Source organism: Scyliorhinus torazame, chromosome 12 (assembly GCF_047496885.1).
Source record: "Scyliorhinus torazame isolate Kashiwa2021f chromosome 12, sScyTor2.1, whole genome shotgun sequence".
Classification (NCBI taxonomy): Eukaryota; Metazoa; Chordata; class Chondrichthyes; order Carcharhiniformes; family Scyliorhinidae; genus Scyliorhinus; species Scyliorhinus torazame.
Window position 1 is genome coordinate 28,724,882 of NC_092718.1, and position 15,015 is coordinate 28,739,896.

The window sequence follows — 15,015 nt, forward strand, 5'->3', positions numbered from 1 at the left end:
GGGGCAACAGAAAGCTACTAAAAAAGCTATAAAGAAGAGTAAGATAGATTATGAGGGTAAACATGCTCAGAATATAAAAACAGATAGTAAAGGTTTCTACAAATATATAAAACAAAAAAGAGTGTCAAAGGTAAATATTGGTCCTTCAGAGGATGAGGAGAGAGATTTAATAATGGGAGATGAGGAAATGGCTGAGGAACTGAACAGGTCTTTTGGGTCGGTCTTCACAGTGGAAGACACAAATAACATGCTGGTGACTGATGGAAATGAGGCTATGACAAGTGAGGACCTTGAGAGGATTGTTATCACTCAGGAGGTAGTGATGGGCAAGCTAATGGGGCTAAAGGTAGACAAGTCTCCTGGCCCTGATGGAATGCATCCCAGAGTGCTAAAAGAGATGCTAGGGAAATTGCAAATGCACTAGTGATAATTTACCAAAATTCACTAGACTCTGGGGTGGTCCCGGTGGATTGGAAATTAGCAAACGTGACACCACTGTTTAAAAAAGGAGGTAGGCAGAAAGCGGGTAATTATAGGCCAGTGAGCTTAACTTCGGTAGTAGGGAAGATGCTGGAATCTATCATCAAGGAAGAAATAGCGAGGCATCTGGATGGAAATTGTCCCATTGGGCAGACGCAGCATGGGTTCATAAAGGGCAGGTCATGCCTAACTAATTTAGTAGAATTTTTTGAGGACATTACCAGTGTGGTAGATAACGGGGAGCCAATGGATGTGGTATATCTGGATTTCCAGAAAGCCTTTGACAAGGTGCCACACAAAAGGTTGCTGCATAAGATAAAGATGCATGGCATTAAGGGGAAAGTAGTAGCATGGATAGAGGATTGGTTAATTCATAGAAAGCAAAGAGTGGGGATTAATGGCTGTTTCTCTGGTTGGAAATCAGTAGCTAGTGGTGTCCCTCAGGGATCAGTGCTGGGCCCACAATTGTTCACAATTTACATAGATGATTTGGAGTTGGGGACCAAGGGCAATGTGTCCAAGTTTGCAGATGACACTAAGATAAGTGGTAAAGCAAAAAGTGCAGAGGATACTGGAAGTCTGCAGAGGGATTTGGATAGGCTAAGTGAATGGGCTAGGGTCTGGCAGATGGAATACAATGTTGACAAATGTGAGGCTATCCATTTTGGTAGGAATAACAGCAAAAGGGATTATTATTTAAATTATAAAATATTAAAACATGCTGCTGTGCAGAGAGACCTGGGTGTGCTAGCGCATGAGTCGCAAAAAGTTGCTTTACAGGCGAAACAGGTGATTAAGAAGGCAAATGGAATTTTGTCCTTCATTGCTAGAGGGATGGAGTTTAAGACTAGGGAGGTTATGCTGCAATTGTATAAGGTGTTAGTGAGGCCACACCTGGAGTATTGTGTTCAGTTTTGGTCTCCTTACCTGAGAAAGGAAGTACTGGCACTGGAGGGTGTGCAGAGGATATTCACTAGGTTAATGCCAGAGCTGAAGGGTTTGGATTACGAGGAGAGGTTGTGTAGACGGGTCTGTACTCATTGGAATTTAGAAGGATGCGGGGGGATCTTATAGAAACATATAAAATTATGAAGGGAATAGAGAGGATAGATGCAGGCAGGTTGTTTCCACTGGCGGGTGAAAGCAGAACTAGGGGGCATAGCCTCAAAATAAGGGGAAGTAGATTTAGACTGAGTTTAGGAGGAACTTCTTCACCCAAAGGGTTGTGAATCTATGGAATTCTTTGCCCAGTGAAGCAGTAGAGGCTCCTTCATTAAATGTTTTTAAGATAAAGATAGATAGTTTTTTGAAGAATAAAGGGATTAAGGGTTATGGTGTTCAGGCTGGAAAGTGGAGCTGAGTCCACAAAAGATCAGCCATGATCTCATTGAATGGCGGAGCAGGCACGAGGGGCCAGATGGCCTATTCCTGCTCCTAGTTCTTATGTTCTTATAATTCTCTATACCATCCGCTGTGCTTTACACATCTAACAATCATGATTGCGTACACAGCACGCTTCTTCCAATTGGAAAATTGAATAGATTAGTGATCAGATATTAAATAAAAATTTGATGTGACAGAGAGGTAAAATCATATTACAATATGAACCATATCTCAGTAAATTTAATTAAGCATTATGCATTATAAATGTGTTTCCCACTATAATGATATCTTCAGTGTCCCCATTGTAATTATATCATTGACTATTATATCAATCTTTAATTTAATAATGCTCATTACTGGCTATCAGTTTGAAATATTATTTTGGGAACAACTATTATTTTTCACCCAACTTGATCAGAACTCAATTTCAAGTATCTGATTGAAAATTTAACAGACGCCTGTGTCAAGGAAGTTTATGAAAAAACTGTTCAGATCATAGTTTTCATAATTAATTGTCAGTAATGGTTAGAATGATTTTGAAAGGTTCCTCTAATTGTTCAAGAAGTTTATCCAGTAGTTGCATCAGCAGAATTGCAAATTTTCATGGCCTTGTTGCCTCAGCTCATCTGACCTGGAGTTTAATTTTTAAATACTTTGGGCTGATATTCTTATTCGTAATTAAATACCAAAGCTTGTGGTGACGGAGAAAAAAAGACCATTGTCGATTCTCTAGCAAAGGCTGAGGAACCAGAAGATGCTAAATTGGGGCACATGAAGATAAAGTCGCCATAGTCCCAGATGACCATAGATTTCTTTCCTCTTTGAGGGGGAGAGCACGGGCAACATGGTAGCACAGTGATTAGCACTGTTGCTTCACAGCTCCAGGGTCCCAGGTTCGATTCCCGGCTTGGGTCACCGTCTGTGACTGCACGTTCTCCCCGTGTCTGCGTGGGTTTCCTCCGGGTGCTCCAGTTTCCTCCCACAAGTCCTGAAAGACGTGCTTGTTAGGTGAATTGGACATTCTGAATTCTCCCTCAATGTACCCGAACAGGTGCCAGAATGTCGCGACTAGCGGATTTCCACAGTAACTTCATTGCAGTGATAATGTAAGCCTACGTGTAACAATAAAGATTATTATTAGTTGACTGGTGGTGATTTAACCCAAGGATCAACACACCTTAGGTGAAGAGCAAGGTTGAGAAGGAGGAGCCTTCATGAATAACCTTAGCGGGTACAGGAATTGAACCCACTGGCCTCACTCTGCATCATGAACCAGCTGTCCAGCCAAGTGAGCTAAACTGGCCCTCTCTATAGACTTGATATTTACAGGGAGGAAAAATGGTCAAAGAACCAGCCAAGGCTGGGGCCACAAAGGTCTTGCCAAACTGAATGGCAAATTCATTGTCATTCATAGAATCCCTCCAGTGCCATTCAGCCCATTGAGTCTGCACCGACCCTCTGAAAGTGCACTCCACCTAGGCCCAATCCCCCTTCCTATTCCCGTAACCCCGCCTTGGGGCAATTTAGCACAGTCAATCCACCTAGCCTGCATATCTTTGGGCTGTGGGAAGAAACCGGAGCACCCGGCGGAACCCCACGCCGACACAGGAAGGATGTGCAAACTCCACACAGACGGTCAGGCGAAGTCGGGTCTCTGGTAGTCGGGTCTCGGGGCTCTGGAAAGAGCACGCTACCCAAGCCCACACCTCCACCCTATCCCCATAACCCAGTCACCCCCACCCAACACTAAGGGCAATTTTGGACACTAAGGGCAATTTAGCATTGCCAATCCACCTAACCTGCACATCTTTGGATTCAGTGAACTTTAAACGGGGTTCCCAGTTGTGCTGTGGGAAACCGATTTTAATATGTTAGTGTAGTTTCTGCTTCTCTATGATGGGGCATTCAGGCACCACGAGAGACATTAGCATAAAAACAGCTATAACCAAGTGGGCCATGGTTGCATTTGGCACATTTGACAAGTTAATTTCCACCTCCCCCAGCCCTCTCCTGTCCATTGTGGCATGTGGGTTAACATCAAAGTAAATATTTCTGTGTCTATACACCTTCCAGTATTTCTGCCTGAGTGCGTCTGCCTTTGTGCATTTATCTCAGTGTTTCTGCACTCGAATCATCTGGCTTGTATGTCTCAGCCAATCTGCCTCTGTTGGTTTGAAGTGTTGAAGAGAGTGAGTCACTTACTCTGTGTTGATTATTTTACATTCGGAAAGTTTTGTGAGGCAAATAGAACAACGTCTTTTGTACATATGGGGAGAAAGAGGGATTAGGCTATTGAGTTGGATGCTCAGCCGTGATCATAATGAATGACGGAGCAGGCTTGAAGGGCCAAAGGGCCCTCTCCTGCTCCTATTTTCTATGTTTCTATCTCAATGAAGTTTTACAGGTGAGTTTGTGTTGTATTAACCACAATTTCACTCATCCCCAAATGTTAACAGCTCCTCCTTACAGCCAGAAGCAAACCACTGACAAAGATAGCTTAAGTCCCATGGAGATGGTGGCACAGTGGTAACACCACTGCATAAGTTATCTCGAGGCTAATGCTCTCGGAACAATGGGTTCAAATCCAACCATGGCAACCGGTGAAATTTAAATTCAATTAATAGATCTGGAATCAAAAAATAGTCTCAGTCATGACGATGCAATTATTATTGATTATTGTAAAAACCCACCTGGTTCACTAATGCCCTTTAAGGAAAGAAATTTGCTGCTAACCTGTTGACTCTCAACTGCCCAAGGTTGAGGGAGCTAGGGCTTTTCTCATTGGAGCGAAGGAGGATGAGAGGCGACTTATTAGAGGTTTATAGAATGATGAGGGGATAGATAGAGTGGACATTCAGAGACTGTTTCCTCGGGTGGGTGTAGCTGTTACAAGGGGGCATGACTATAAGGTTCAGGGTGGGAGATATAGGAGGGATGTCCAAGGTTGGTTCTTTACTCAGAGGGTGGTTAGGGTGTGGAATGGACTGCCTGCTGTGATAGTGGAGTCGGATACTTTAGGAACTTTCAAGCGGTTATTGGATAGGCACATGGAGCACACCAGAATGACAGGGAGTGGGATAGCTTGATCTTAGTTTCGGACAAAGCTCGGCACAACATCGAGGGCCGAAGGTCCTGTTCTGTGCTGCACAGTTCTATGTTGTATGCCCACTGAAATGTTCAAGCGTAGTTAGGGATGAATCATAGAATCCCTACAGTGCAGAAGGCGGCCATTCGGCCCACTGAGTCTGCACCAGCCCTCCGAACGAGCAGCCTACCTAGGACAAGTAATGATGACCTTTCCAGCGACGCCCATATCCCGTTCAAGAATAAAGAACAAAACCTGCTGGAAATCAAATGCTAGATTCTTTCTGCTTGTAGCACTTTGATATCGCAGGTGGAGGTAAGTGAGGTTTGAGCCAAATCCCAGGACTCGAGGTTTTTAAAAATAAATTTAAAGTACCCAATTAATATTTTTTTCCCAATTAAGGAGCAATTTAGCATGGTCAATCCACCTACCCTGCACATCTTTCGGACTCACGCAGACACGGGGAGAATGTACAAACTCCACTCGGACAGCGACCCAGGGCCGGAATCGAACCCAGTGCTAACCATCGCGCCACACCCCGCCCCCCCCCAGGGCTCAAAGGTAAGAACAGAATGCTAATTGGAGTCTGTGACATTTCGATAAGATGCATTTGGTTATTATAAATTCATCAGCGCTCAAAGTTGATGAGGAGTTGCTATTTCTCTTTTAAAATCCTTCTTGCCCCTGAAGTATGCCGATTCTGTCTAAATAAAACCTCAAAGGCCACATTGTGTGGTTCGAATCTAAATCATCATTTATGCCCTGGGGTTTCGATTCCAGTGATGGCAATCAGTATCCATTTCATGCTGAAAATCATATATTGACAAAACTGGACAAACACCAAGAAATTGACAGCGACGTAGTTACACTTCTAGAGGCACACCAAGGACGGCACATTGCTTCAGATGTATCAACGTGGAGACATTGATGGTGCAAGTGCACTGAAGAAATTAGACTTTCGCCAGATGCCTGGAGGTCAGTGTGAAAGTGAAAGTCGCCCCTTTAAGGGAGAGAGCTGACTTGTGGTGATTGAACCTGAGGGTCACCCACACCTCAGGCGAGGGGCAAGGTTGATACGGCAGGGCCTGCATGGTAAACGCAGCCGAAAAGGGAATTGAATCCGCTCTGTTGGCATCGCTCTGCATCAGAAACCAGCCGCCCAGACAACTGAGCTAATGGTACAGCAATGTGGATATTTCAGGGCAGCTGCACTGCGCAGAGTCCATCCACGTGGAGCTGTACAACTCTGCTGCACACCGATGTGGGCACTCCACTGTTCTCCTATCTCAGCAAACTCTGTCCTCCACATGCTGTTTATACTGGTGATGCTTGTCCATAAAAGTCACTATTTGAGTTTTTTTATGCCCATTGCTTTAGTTTTGTGTGGCCATGGCTCACAGTCCATACTCTCTCCTCCTGGGAAACCACATGATCTCCAATCAGACCCAGTTACGTCACTTCTTGTTGCAAGTGGAAGGAATTAAACTTCCACCCCAACAGCCTTTGTCTAATTTATAAGTGTACAAAACACAACCTTGAAGGGCAGATATGGCCCATTCATAATCCAGGCCTCCAGAGGAACTTATATCTTGGCTTCGATCACAACGTTCAAATACACATATTATCCATGACAATCATTAACCCTAATGCTGTGATTGGACTGACTTTGTTATCAATACAGTGTCATCCATTATTTTAGGCAGCAAGGTGCCACAGTGGTTAACACTGCTGCCCGCGAGGGATGCAGGTCCGATTCCAGCCTTGGGTGACTGTCTGTGTGGAGTTTGCACTTTCTCCCCATGTCTGGGTGGGTTTCCTCTGTGGGCTCCAGATTCCTCCCACAGTCCAAAGATGTGCAGGTTAGGTGGATTGGCCATGCTATATTGCCCCTCAGTGTCCAAAGACGTGCAGGTTAGGTGGGGTTACAGGTCTAGGGCGGGAGGGGGGACCTAGGTAGGGTGCTCTTTCGGGAGGGTTAGTGCAGACTCGATGGGCCGAATAGCCTCCTTATGCACAGGATTATATGAATATTTAAGTATCACATTTTTCCCAAAGTAATTAACATGAAAGACTCATTGTCCACACACTGTACTGGAACAGAATGATAATAATAATAATCTTTCTTGTCACAAGTAGGCTTACATTAACACTGCAATTAAGTTACTGTGAAAATCCCCCAGTCACCACATTCCGGCCCCCCTTTGGATACACTGATGGAGAATTCAGAATGTCCAAACTACCTAATAAGCACGTCTTTCGGGACTTGTGGGAGGAAACCGGTGCACCCGGAGGAAACCCACGCAGGCACGGGGAGAATGTGCAGACTCCGCACAGACAGTGACCCAAGCCGGGAATCGAACCTGGGACCCTGGCGCTGTGACGCAACAGTGCTAACCACTGTGCTATCGTGAAAGAGGGGGCATTCTCCCTTTACCCAAGTAATTGTCACACTATATTATCACAAAATGAAAGATATTTGACCCCTTTACTTGATAACATTGCACTTGTGCCCATACGGAACAGCAAGCACATTATTTCTTTAATCTTCTTAATATTACACAATGTTAGCATTTTAACAAAACCCATTTCCCATCAATTCTGTTATACTGGGTTCATGGTTATCTATTCAGGCGATCATTCAAAAAGTTTGGAAAGAGGAAAGTTTCATGCAACCATCGTGAATCCCTTCGTTCTTTCACTCAGATGGTTTCTGAGTCCCTCTTTCCTCCCATTCCATCAAATGTTGGAAAGCCTGCCTTTGAATATGATCCCTGCCTGGCTCAGCTGTATGCCCCTACACAGCAGGATTTACTGTGAGGAAATGCTCACCGAGACGGCTCCAGGACACGATGGGCCGAGGGTTTCCAGTCGCGACACATTCCAGGACAGCTGTTTGGTGCACCGTAAGCGTGAGGTTCTCGGGCCCTACCAGGATTTTTGGCTCCTTGTAAATGTTTGAGCGAGATCCTGAGGAACAATACAAAGCCAATGGATAACAAATAACAAAGGATTTACATCTGTGTAGCACTTCTCACGATCATCTGACATCTCCAAGTGCTTTTACAGCCAATGAAACACTGTCAAAGTATAGGTACTGTTGTAATGTAGGAAACACGGGAGCCAAGTTGTGCACAGCAAGTTCCCACAGACATGATGATAAAGACCAGGGGCGCGATTCTCCCAGCCCCGCGCCAGGCCGGAGAATCGCTGCGACCGCGCCACGCCGCCCCGACGCCGGCGCGCGATTCTCCGAGGTGCGGAGAATCTGCGTCATTTGCGCCGGTGCGTTTGGCGCGACGCCGGTCGTGGGCCGTGCTGGCCCCCTGTGGGGGACAGAATTGCTACTTCCCGTGCCCGTTTCACGTCGTCGTTCACACTCTGTCCCGCGATCGGAGAATCACGCCCCTTTCCTACTTCAAAATAGTGCAACGAGATCTTTTACATCCACTCATCTGAAAGACAGCACCTCCAACAGTGCAGCACTCCCTCAGTACTGCACTAGAGTGTCAGCCTTGATTTTTGTGCTCAGGTCCTGCAGTGGGACTTGAACCGAGAACCTTGTGCTTCAGAGGCGAGAGTGACACCGACTGGGCCACATCTGAGCGTGCTCAGTAGAAAGAGCTACCGGCCAATCAGAGGCCAGCAGCTCTCCATTCCCAGCAGCGCCCACCGGGAGCGACGGGCGGCTACTGGTGGTAACGCACCTGGGCCTTCACCAGAGTTCAACGTTAGACCCCTGGATAAAGGTGAGGGTGAGATGGGGGGAGAGTTCAATATTCCAGAACAAGACAATAAAACCTGCAGAGGAACCTTGACTCTGTGGGTCTTCCCCTGTTATCCTTGGCGGGACCAGAGAGGAATTTCTGACAAAGGGATCCTGAATTGGTGAGGGAGACCATAGAATTTTTGCATCAAATTCCTACAGTGCTACTCCCCTCATCCCCATAACCCCACCTAATTCGCACATCTTTGGACTGTGCGAGGAAACCGGAACACCCGGAGTAAACCCATGCAGACACGGGGAGAAAGTGCAAACTCCACACAGTCACCCAAAGCCAGAATCGAACCCGGGTCCCTGGTGCTGTGAGACAACAGAGCTAACCACTGTGCCGCCCTAATAACTTTTATATACCGTTTATTTCAACCTAGAAGGTAAGTAGGGATGAAATCAGCAACGGATGAAGATAGTCACCTGTCCGATGTCCCAGTGGGCGCTGCTGGGAATGGAGAACGGCTGAGGACTCTGGGTCTGCACTCGGAGTTTAGAAGGATATGGGGGGATCTTATTGAAACTTACAGGATACTGCGAGGCCTGGATAGAGTGGACGTGGAGCGGATGTTTACACTTGTAGGAAAAACTAGAAGCAGAGGTCACCATCTCAGACTAAAGGGATGATCCTTTAAAACAGAGATGAGGAGGAATTGTTTCAGCCAGGGGGTGGTGAATCTGTGGAACTCTTTGCCGCAGAAGGCTGTGTAGGCCAAATCACTGAGTGTCTTTAAGACAGAGATAGATAGGTTCTTGATTAATAAGGGGATCAGGGGTTATGAGGAGAAGGCAGGAGAATGGGGATGAGAAAAATATCAGCCTTGATTGAATGGCGGAGCAGACTCGACGGGCCGAGTGGCCTAATTCTGCTCCTAGGTCTTATGGTCCTGTTTTCATCCTCAGTACTTGAACATGAAGATGTCCTGTCAATTCCTGTGTCCATGCCACTCGATAGAAAAGTAGATAGGAGACAACGAAATGCAACAGGGGCATAGAAAAATCTTTTAAAATCCTCAGGTGACTGAAAGATGCGCTTGAATCTTCACAAATGAAACTGAGTTTTACCCAGTTGAATGAGGGAGTGAATCGGATTCCCATTTGTCATTTCCGAGTTACTATTGGTAACAGAACAAACCATCGTGCTCGTCACCCAGTTCTGTGTGCGGGGACCCAGTTCTGTGTTGAGGGGGGGGGGGGGTCGCAGCAGTGGGCTTGCTAATAGATCAAATCACCCAAAGTGCATCATACGAATAACAAGTGCAGGTGGCACCAGTTGTCCCTCTGACAGATGGACCGTGCTCACTGTAAAAACTCTAAAGGTCGAGGACACAACAGCACAAGGAATGGAAAGGGGGAGAATGTTTGGAGATCATTTTCTTGAAACGGGCAATGCCTAACAAATGTACACGTGATTCTGACTGGCTATGTATGGGCCTACAGGCTGGCACAGTAATTTAGCTGCTTAAAATTAGGAAAGACTTGCATTTTTATCACACCTTTCGAGACCTCAGGACGCTTTACAGCCACTGAAGTCCTTTTAAAGTGTATTCACCTCCTGTCAGCAGGGTTCCCGCTGCAAATTAGGGACTTATTTCCCTCAGGGCTGCCAGGTCAGGACAGGAGGGGCGTCGCCAGTTTTGATGGGGGACACTGCCCCCCCCCCCCTCCCCCCCACCGCTCCTGCCAGCCCCAATAAATTAGGCCCAGACAGTCTAGATTTTTGCCCTCGTGTTATTGGAGTGGGAATTAAACCCTCAACCTTCTGCCTCAGAGGCCAGTGAGCCACCAACTGGGCCGTGGCTGACATCGGCGATGGTAGAAAATGGATGTTATTGATTCTGTCACCGATTGTATATCTCGTCTGGAAATAAAAGTCAGGAGAGCTCGATGACAAGTTGCTGAATCAATGTGAGCAACGCCATGTTGTTACACCATCGGCCAAAGTCCATAAGGCCACTCGGCCCGTCGAGTCTGCTCCGCCATTCAATCAAGACTGATATTTTCTCATCCCCATTCTCCTGCCTTCCCCCCCATAACCCCGGATCCCCTTATTAATCATGAACCTATCTACCTCTGTCTTAAAGACTCTCAGTGAATTGGCCTCCACAGCCTTCTGCGGCAAAGAGTTCCACAGATTCACCACCCTCTGGCTGAAGACATTCCTCCTCATCGCTGTTTTAAATGATCGTCCTTTTAGTCTGAGATGGTGTCCTCTGGTTCTAGTTTTCCCTACAAGTGGAAACATCCTCTCCACGTCCACTCTATCCAGGCCTCGCAGTATCTTGTAAGTTTCTCGATGGGCCGAATGGCAAGTCAAAATGGTTCCCCATTCAGATTTTTGAAGTCAGATTCAGCATTATGTGGGCTCAGTGACGTTGACATTGTGACATGTCCAGCGTAGGCACGAGAGCTCAAATTAAGCCGTTAGTTTTTCAGCCGCTTTCAAATTCCTCACGGTGAAATGCAGAGGAACACCTCAGCCGTGATTTGGATTTGCTCGGATTTTCTTTTCACCCTCCCTTTTCATTTCCAGATGTTCTGTCGGATTTTTTTTTTTTACAAACAATTTTATTGAGGTTTTTTTGGCATTGTAAACAGTTACAGATTACAGAAATATGCAAACATCAACAGAAAATCAACATTTCAACCAAACCATAATGCACATACCCGCTCCTCCCCGCCTGTTTATCCCTCCTACTCTACCCTAATCTCCCCCCACCCCTGCTGACGCTCACTCTCCCGCGAAGAAGTCGATGAATGGTTGCCACCTTCGGGCGAACCCCAATAAAGTTCCCCTCAAGGCGAACTTGACTTTTTCCATACCCAGAAAACTTGACATGTCCGAAAGCCAGAGTCCGGTCTTTGGGGGTTTTGAGTCCCTCCATGCCAGCAGTATCCGCCGCCGGGCTATCAGGGAACAAAGGCCAGAACATCTGCTACTTTCTCCCCCTGGACTCCCGGGTCCTCCGAAACCCCGAACGTTGCCACCTCTGGACTCATTACCACCCTTGTTCTCAGCACCCGGGACATGACCCCCGCAAATCCCTCCCAGTACCCTCTAAGCTTAGGACATGCCCAAAACATGTGGACGTGGTTCGCTGGTCCTCCCGCGCATCGAGGTCCTGTCGGATATTTGCCGCCTGAATCACCAGCTCGAACTGTCATCAGTTCAGCAATCTTCTCTCAGATTCTCATCCAAACTTTCAGTGCCAAGCTGCTGAGCCAAGTATGGGGTATCCCCAGGGTGATTCACCCTCCCCCAACCCCGCCCCTCACACCCTCTCTTCTGAACACCTCAAGCTGATTTTTGGGGGTTGGCAGGCTAGAAGGCGGGGTGGGTTTGCCGCGAAAACACAGGGTCGCCACTCGGGACAGTTCCCCCGACACGCTCCCGCTGCCAGGCTAGTTTCCTGGGGGGGGGGGGGGGGGGGGGGGATGCAAGCCGGCATGCAAATCAACTGCCTGCCCAGTGGGGTCAGCCAGTCTGAGGAAATAGCCGAGGCCCCATTTAGGGGCAATTTCACATGTTTGTCGGCATTTTGCCAGCTGCGAAGCGCCTCCATCTCCCTGTATCTACTTGGGTTTCCTCCGGGTGGCTCCGATTTCCTACCACAGTCCAAAGGTGTGCAGGTTAGGTGGATTGGCCAGGCTAAAATCGCCCCTTAGTGTCCAAAGGTGCACAGGTTTGGTGGGGTTGCGGGGATAGGGCGGCAGGGGGGGGGGGGGGGGGGAGTGAGTCTAGGTAGGGTGCCCTTTCATAGGGTCGGTGCAGACTCGATGGGCCTAATGACCTCTTTCTGCACTGTTGGAATTCTATGGTTCCTCCCGCACTAACCCCCCCCCTCACTCAAACTAGTGAGCCTGTCAGCAGCAAATGCAAAGCAAAATCAGACACTGATTGGATGAGAACCATGGGGTGGGGGGGGGGATGGTGAGTAATGGTTGGCAGCGGATGCATGGGCGAGAGACTGCAAGGGAGAGGGGTGGCAGCTGGCCGGCCATGGCGAGGACGCGGTGTGGAGAAGGTGTGACCTGCGCCAGCAGCAGACGCGCAAGGCCACGGTATGGGGAAGCCGAGGATGGCGGCGGCAGCAGAGCCACCCCGTCTCCCCCCCCCGCCCCGGCCAGCAGCAGGCACAGGGTGCCCCAAGGTGAGGGAGAGGTACAGCGGCTGAAACAAGGATTTGGACCTGATTTGATTTATTTATTGTCACGTGTACTGAGGTAAGTGAAAAGTATTCTTCTCCGTACAGTCCAGGCAGATCGTTCCAGACATGACAAAACATAGGACATACGATAAATATACAATGTAACTACATAGTCACAGACATTGGGTGACGCATACGGAGTGTAGCGCTACTCAGTGGCGAAGAGATCAGTTCAGTCCATGAGAGGGTCATTTAGGAGTCTGGTAACAGCGGGGAAGAAGCTGATTTTGAGTCTGTTCGTGCGTGTTCTCAGACCTTTGTATCTCGTGCTCGATGGACGAAGTTGGAAGAGTGAGTAAGCCGGGCGGGAGGGGTCTTTGGTTATGCTGAGTGCTTTCCCAAGGCAGCGGGTTGTTTAGACAGAGTCAAAGGTTGGGAGGCGGTTTGGCGTGATGGACTGGGCTCAGAGGGGTGAGACAGGCTGCCTCGAAGATACCAGGCAAGCGAGATTTGCATTCTGTGGGGTGAGAGTAGGTGGTAGGGGTGGGATGTGAGAAATTAAGGTGATAAACTAACTATAAATGCATCTCTGTTTGGCCTCCTGCATTAGGCTGAGTAGGGTAGGGGTTGGGAGCCAGAGGAGAAAGAGGCGCAATCCCCAAAAAGGAGGACGTGGGCATCGAAGGATGCCCCCATGAATCCAACCATCCAAGTTGACGGGTTTCCCTTCTGACCCAAGGGGCCTCTCGAATAATTATTTATCTTTTAAGCTCCAAGCGTGCCTCCATTTTGAAGTGCGCTTGTGTTTTAGTATCAGCCTCAGCAGCACTCACCTCTCTCTAGTGAGGCTGCCAGGGCTTCAGAGCTATGGGCCCTTCCCATTGGGCGACCAGCGCCAACCATCCTTAATTGGATGGCCAATGAGAAGGCCGACTCTCGGAATATCTCTGCTCCGGCCTCACTGCTGACAAGTGTGGGCTCAGGAACCCCATTTTCACCCAATGTTGGGGTCCCAAACCCCATGGGAGCGTTCAGCCCCTTCTTCCCCATTCTGTACTTCATTCAGGTTGCTCACGATTAGATTTGCACTGTCGCCTCCCGATGAACTGAGGGAGGCAGATATACTTGTTGGTGTAGCAATGCATTGTCCCACTCACGGGCATCCTGTAAAGCTAGTTTGAACCTGCCTACAACACATGCGAATCAGCATATAAGGGGCACCGTGTCTGCCTTGTAGTTCTGGATGTTGCGAGGTGGTGATAAATAAAATTTGAGATGCTGCACTTCACCACAAATCAATCAAACCGAATACTAAAAAGGTAATGATTGGAAATGGTTGATAAAATTTGCAGAGAGCATCTCAAAATAATGAAACCGTAGAATCTTCACTTGGTAAATTAAAGTCACATTGATGTCAAGTGCATGCAATCATTTGAATTATTTATGCTGCTTGAAATGTTGGCTCATCGGGAGCACGATAAGCAAACATCAGCATGTTTACCTCAGTCTACTGGGCTGCTGGGGTTGACAAGTAAGCTGGGGTAATAAATATCATTACTGCCTCCATCAATTCTCATCTGAATCTCTTTCAGACTGATAGCGACTAGTTAAATGTCAACGCTGTGATTCGCCCAACACCTAGATCAAGAGTAGATCCTGATGTCAAATTAGAGTCCCACAGTCTGAGCAGACATGTACTAAAATACACAAAGGAAGTGTTGCCCGTTCACGTATGAATTGTTTGATGAGGCAATTCATTAATGATGATGGTCCTGTTGTATTTCACTGCCGAATGGAGCACCCCCGATCCCTCAGTTGACAAATGCGCCGCCAAATGACAGAGTGCGCAAAACCATGGGCTCAATTTTCTGTGGGGGTGGGGGCTGTTTGTTACTCACCTCCCCCTCTCGGTTACAGTGTCAGTCATGAGCCAACCAACTTTAAAAAATGGCGACCCTGCAGTGATGATGAACTGGGAGAGGCTTTGACAGGCTGAGAGGGACTTCAGCCCGTCAGGGATAGGAGAGCCCTGCCCTTGACAGGTGCCGACCAATCAGGTTGGCCTCCTGCTCAGCAGCGCCAGAACTCAGTAGTGACCACAGCTGGGACTGCAAGCAGTCCCGAGGAGATGCAACATGGATGTCAGGCTT

The 15,015-nt window shown here is 47.8% G+C and overlaps 1 protein-coding gene across 1 annotated transcript in view; it reads right to left on the reverse strand.

The window, feature by feature from the left end:
• The window catches only part of igdcc3 (immunoglobulin superfamily, DCC subclass, member 3), a 183,913-nt gene that overhangs the window by 51,701 nt on the left and 117,197 nt on the right, over nucleotides 1-15,015 (reverse strand). The window contains exon 5 of the mRNA XM_072470586.1: nucleotides 7,778-7,915. Within this exon, the coding sequence (XP_072326687.1) occupies nucleotides 7,778-7,915 (138 nt within the window). The remainder of the gene's footprint in view (nucleotides 1-7,777; nucleotides 7,916-15,015) is intronic.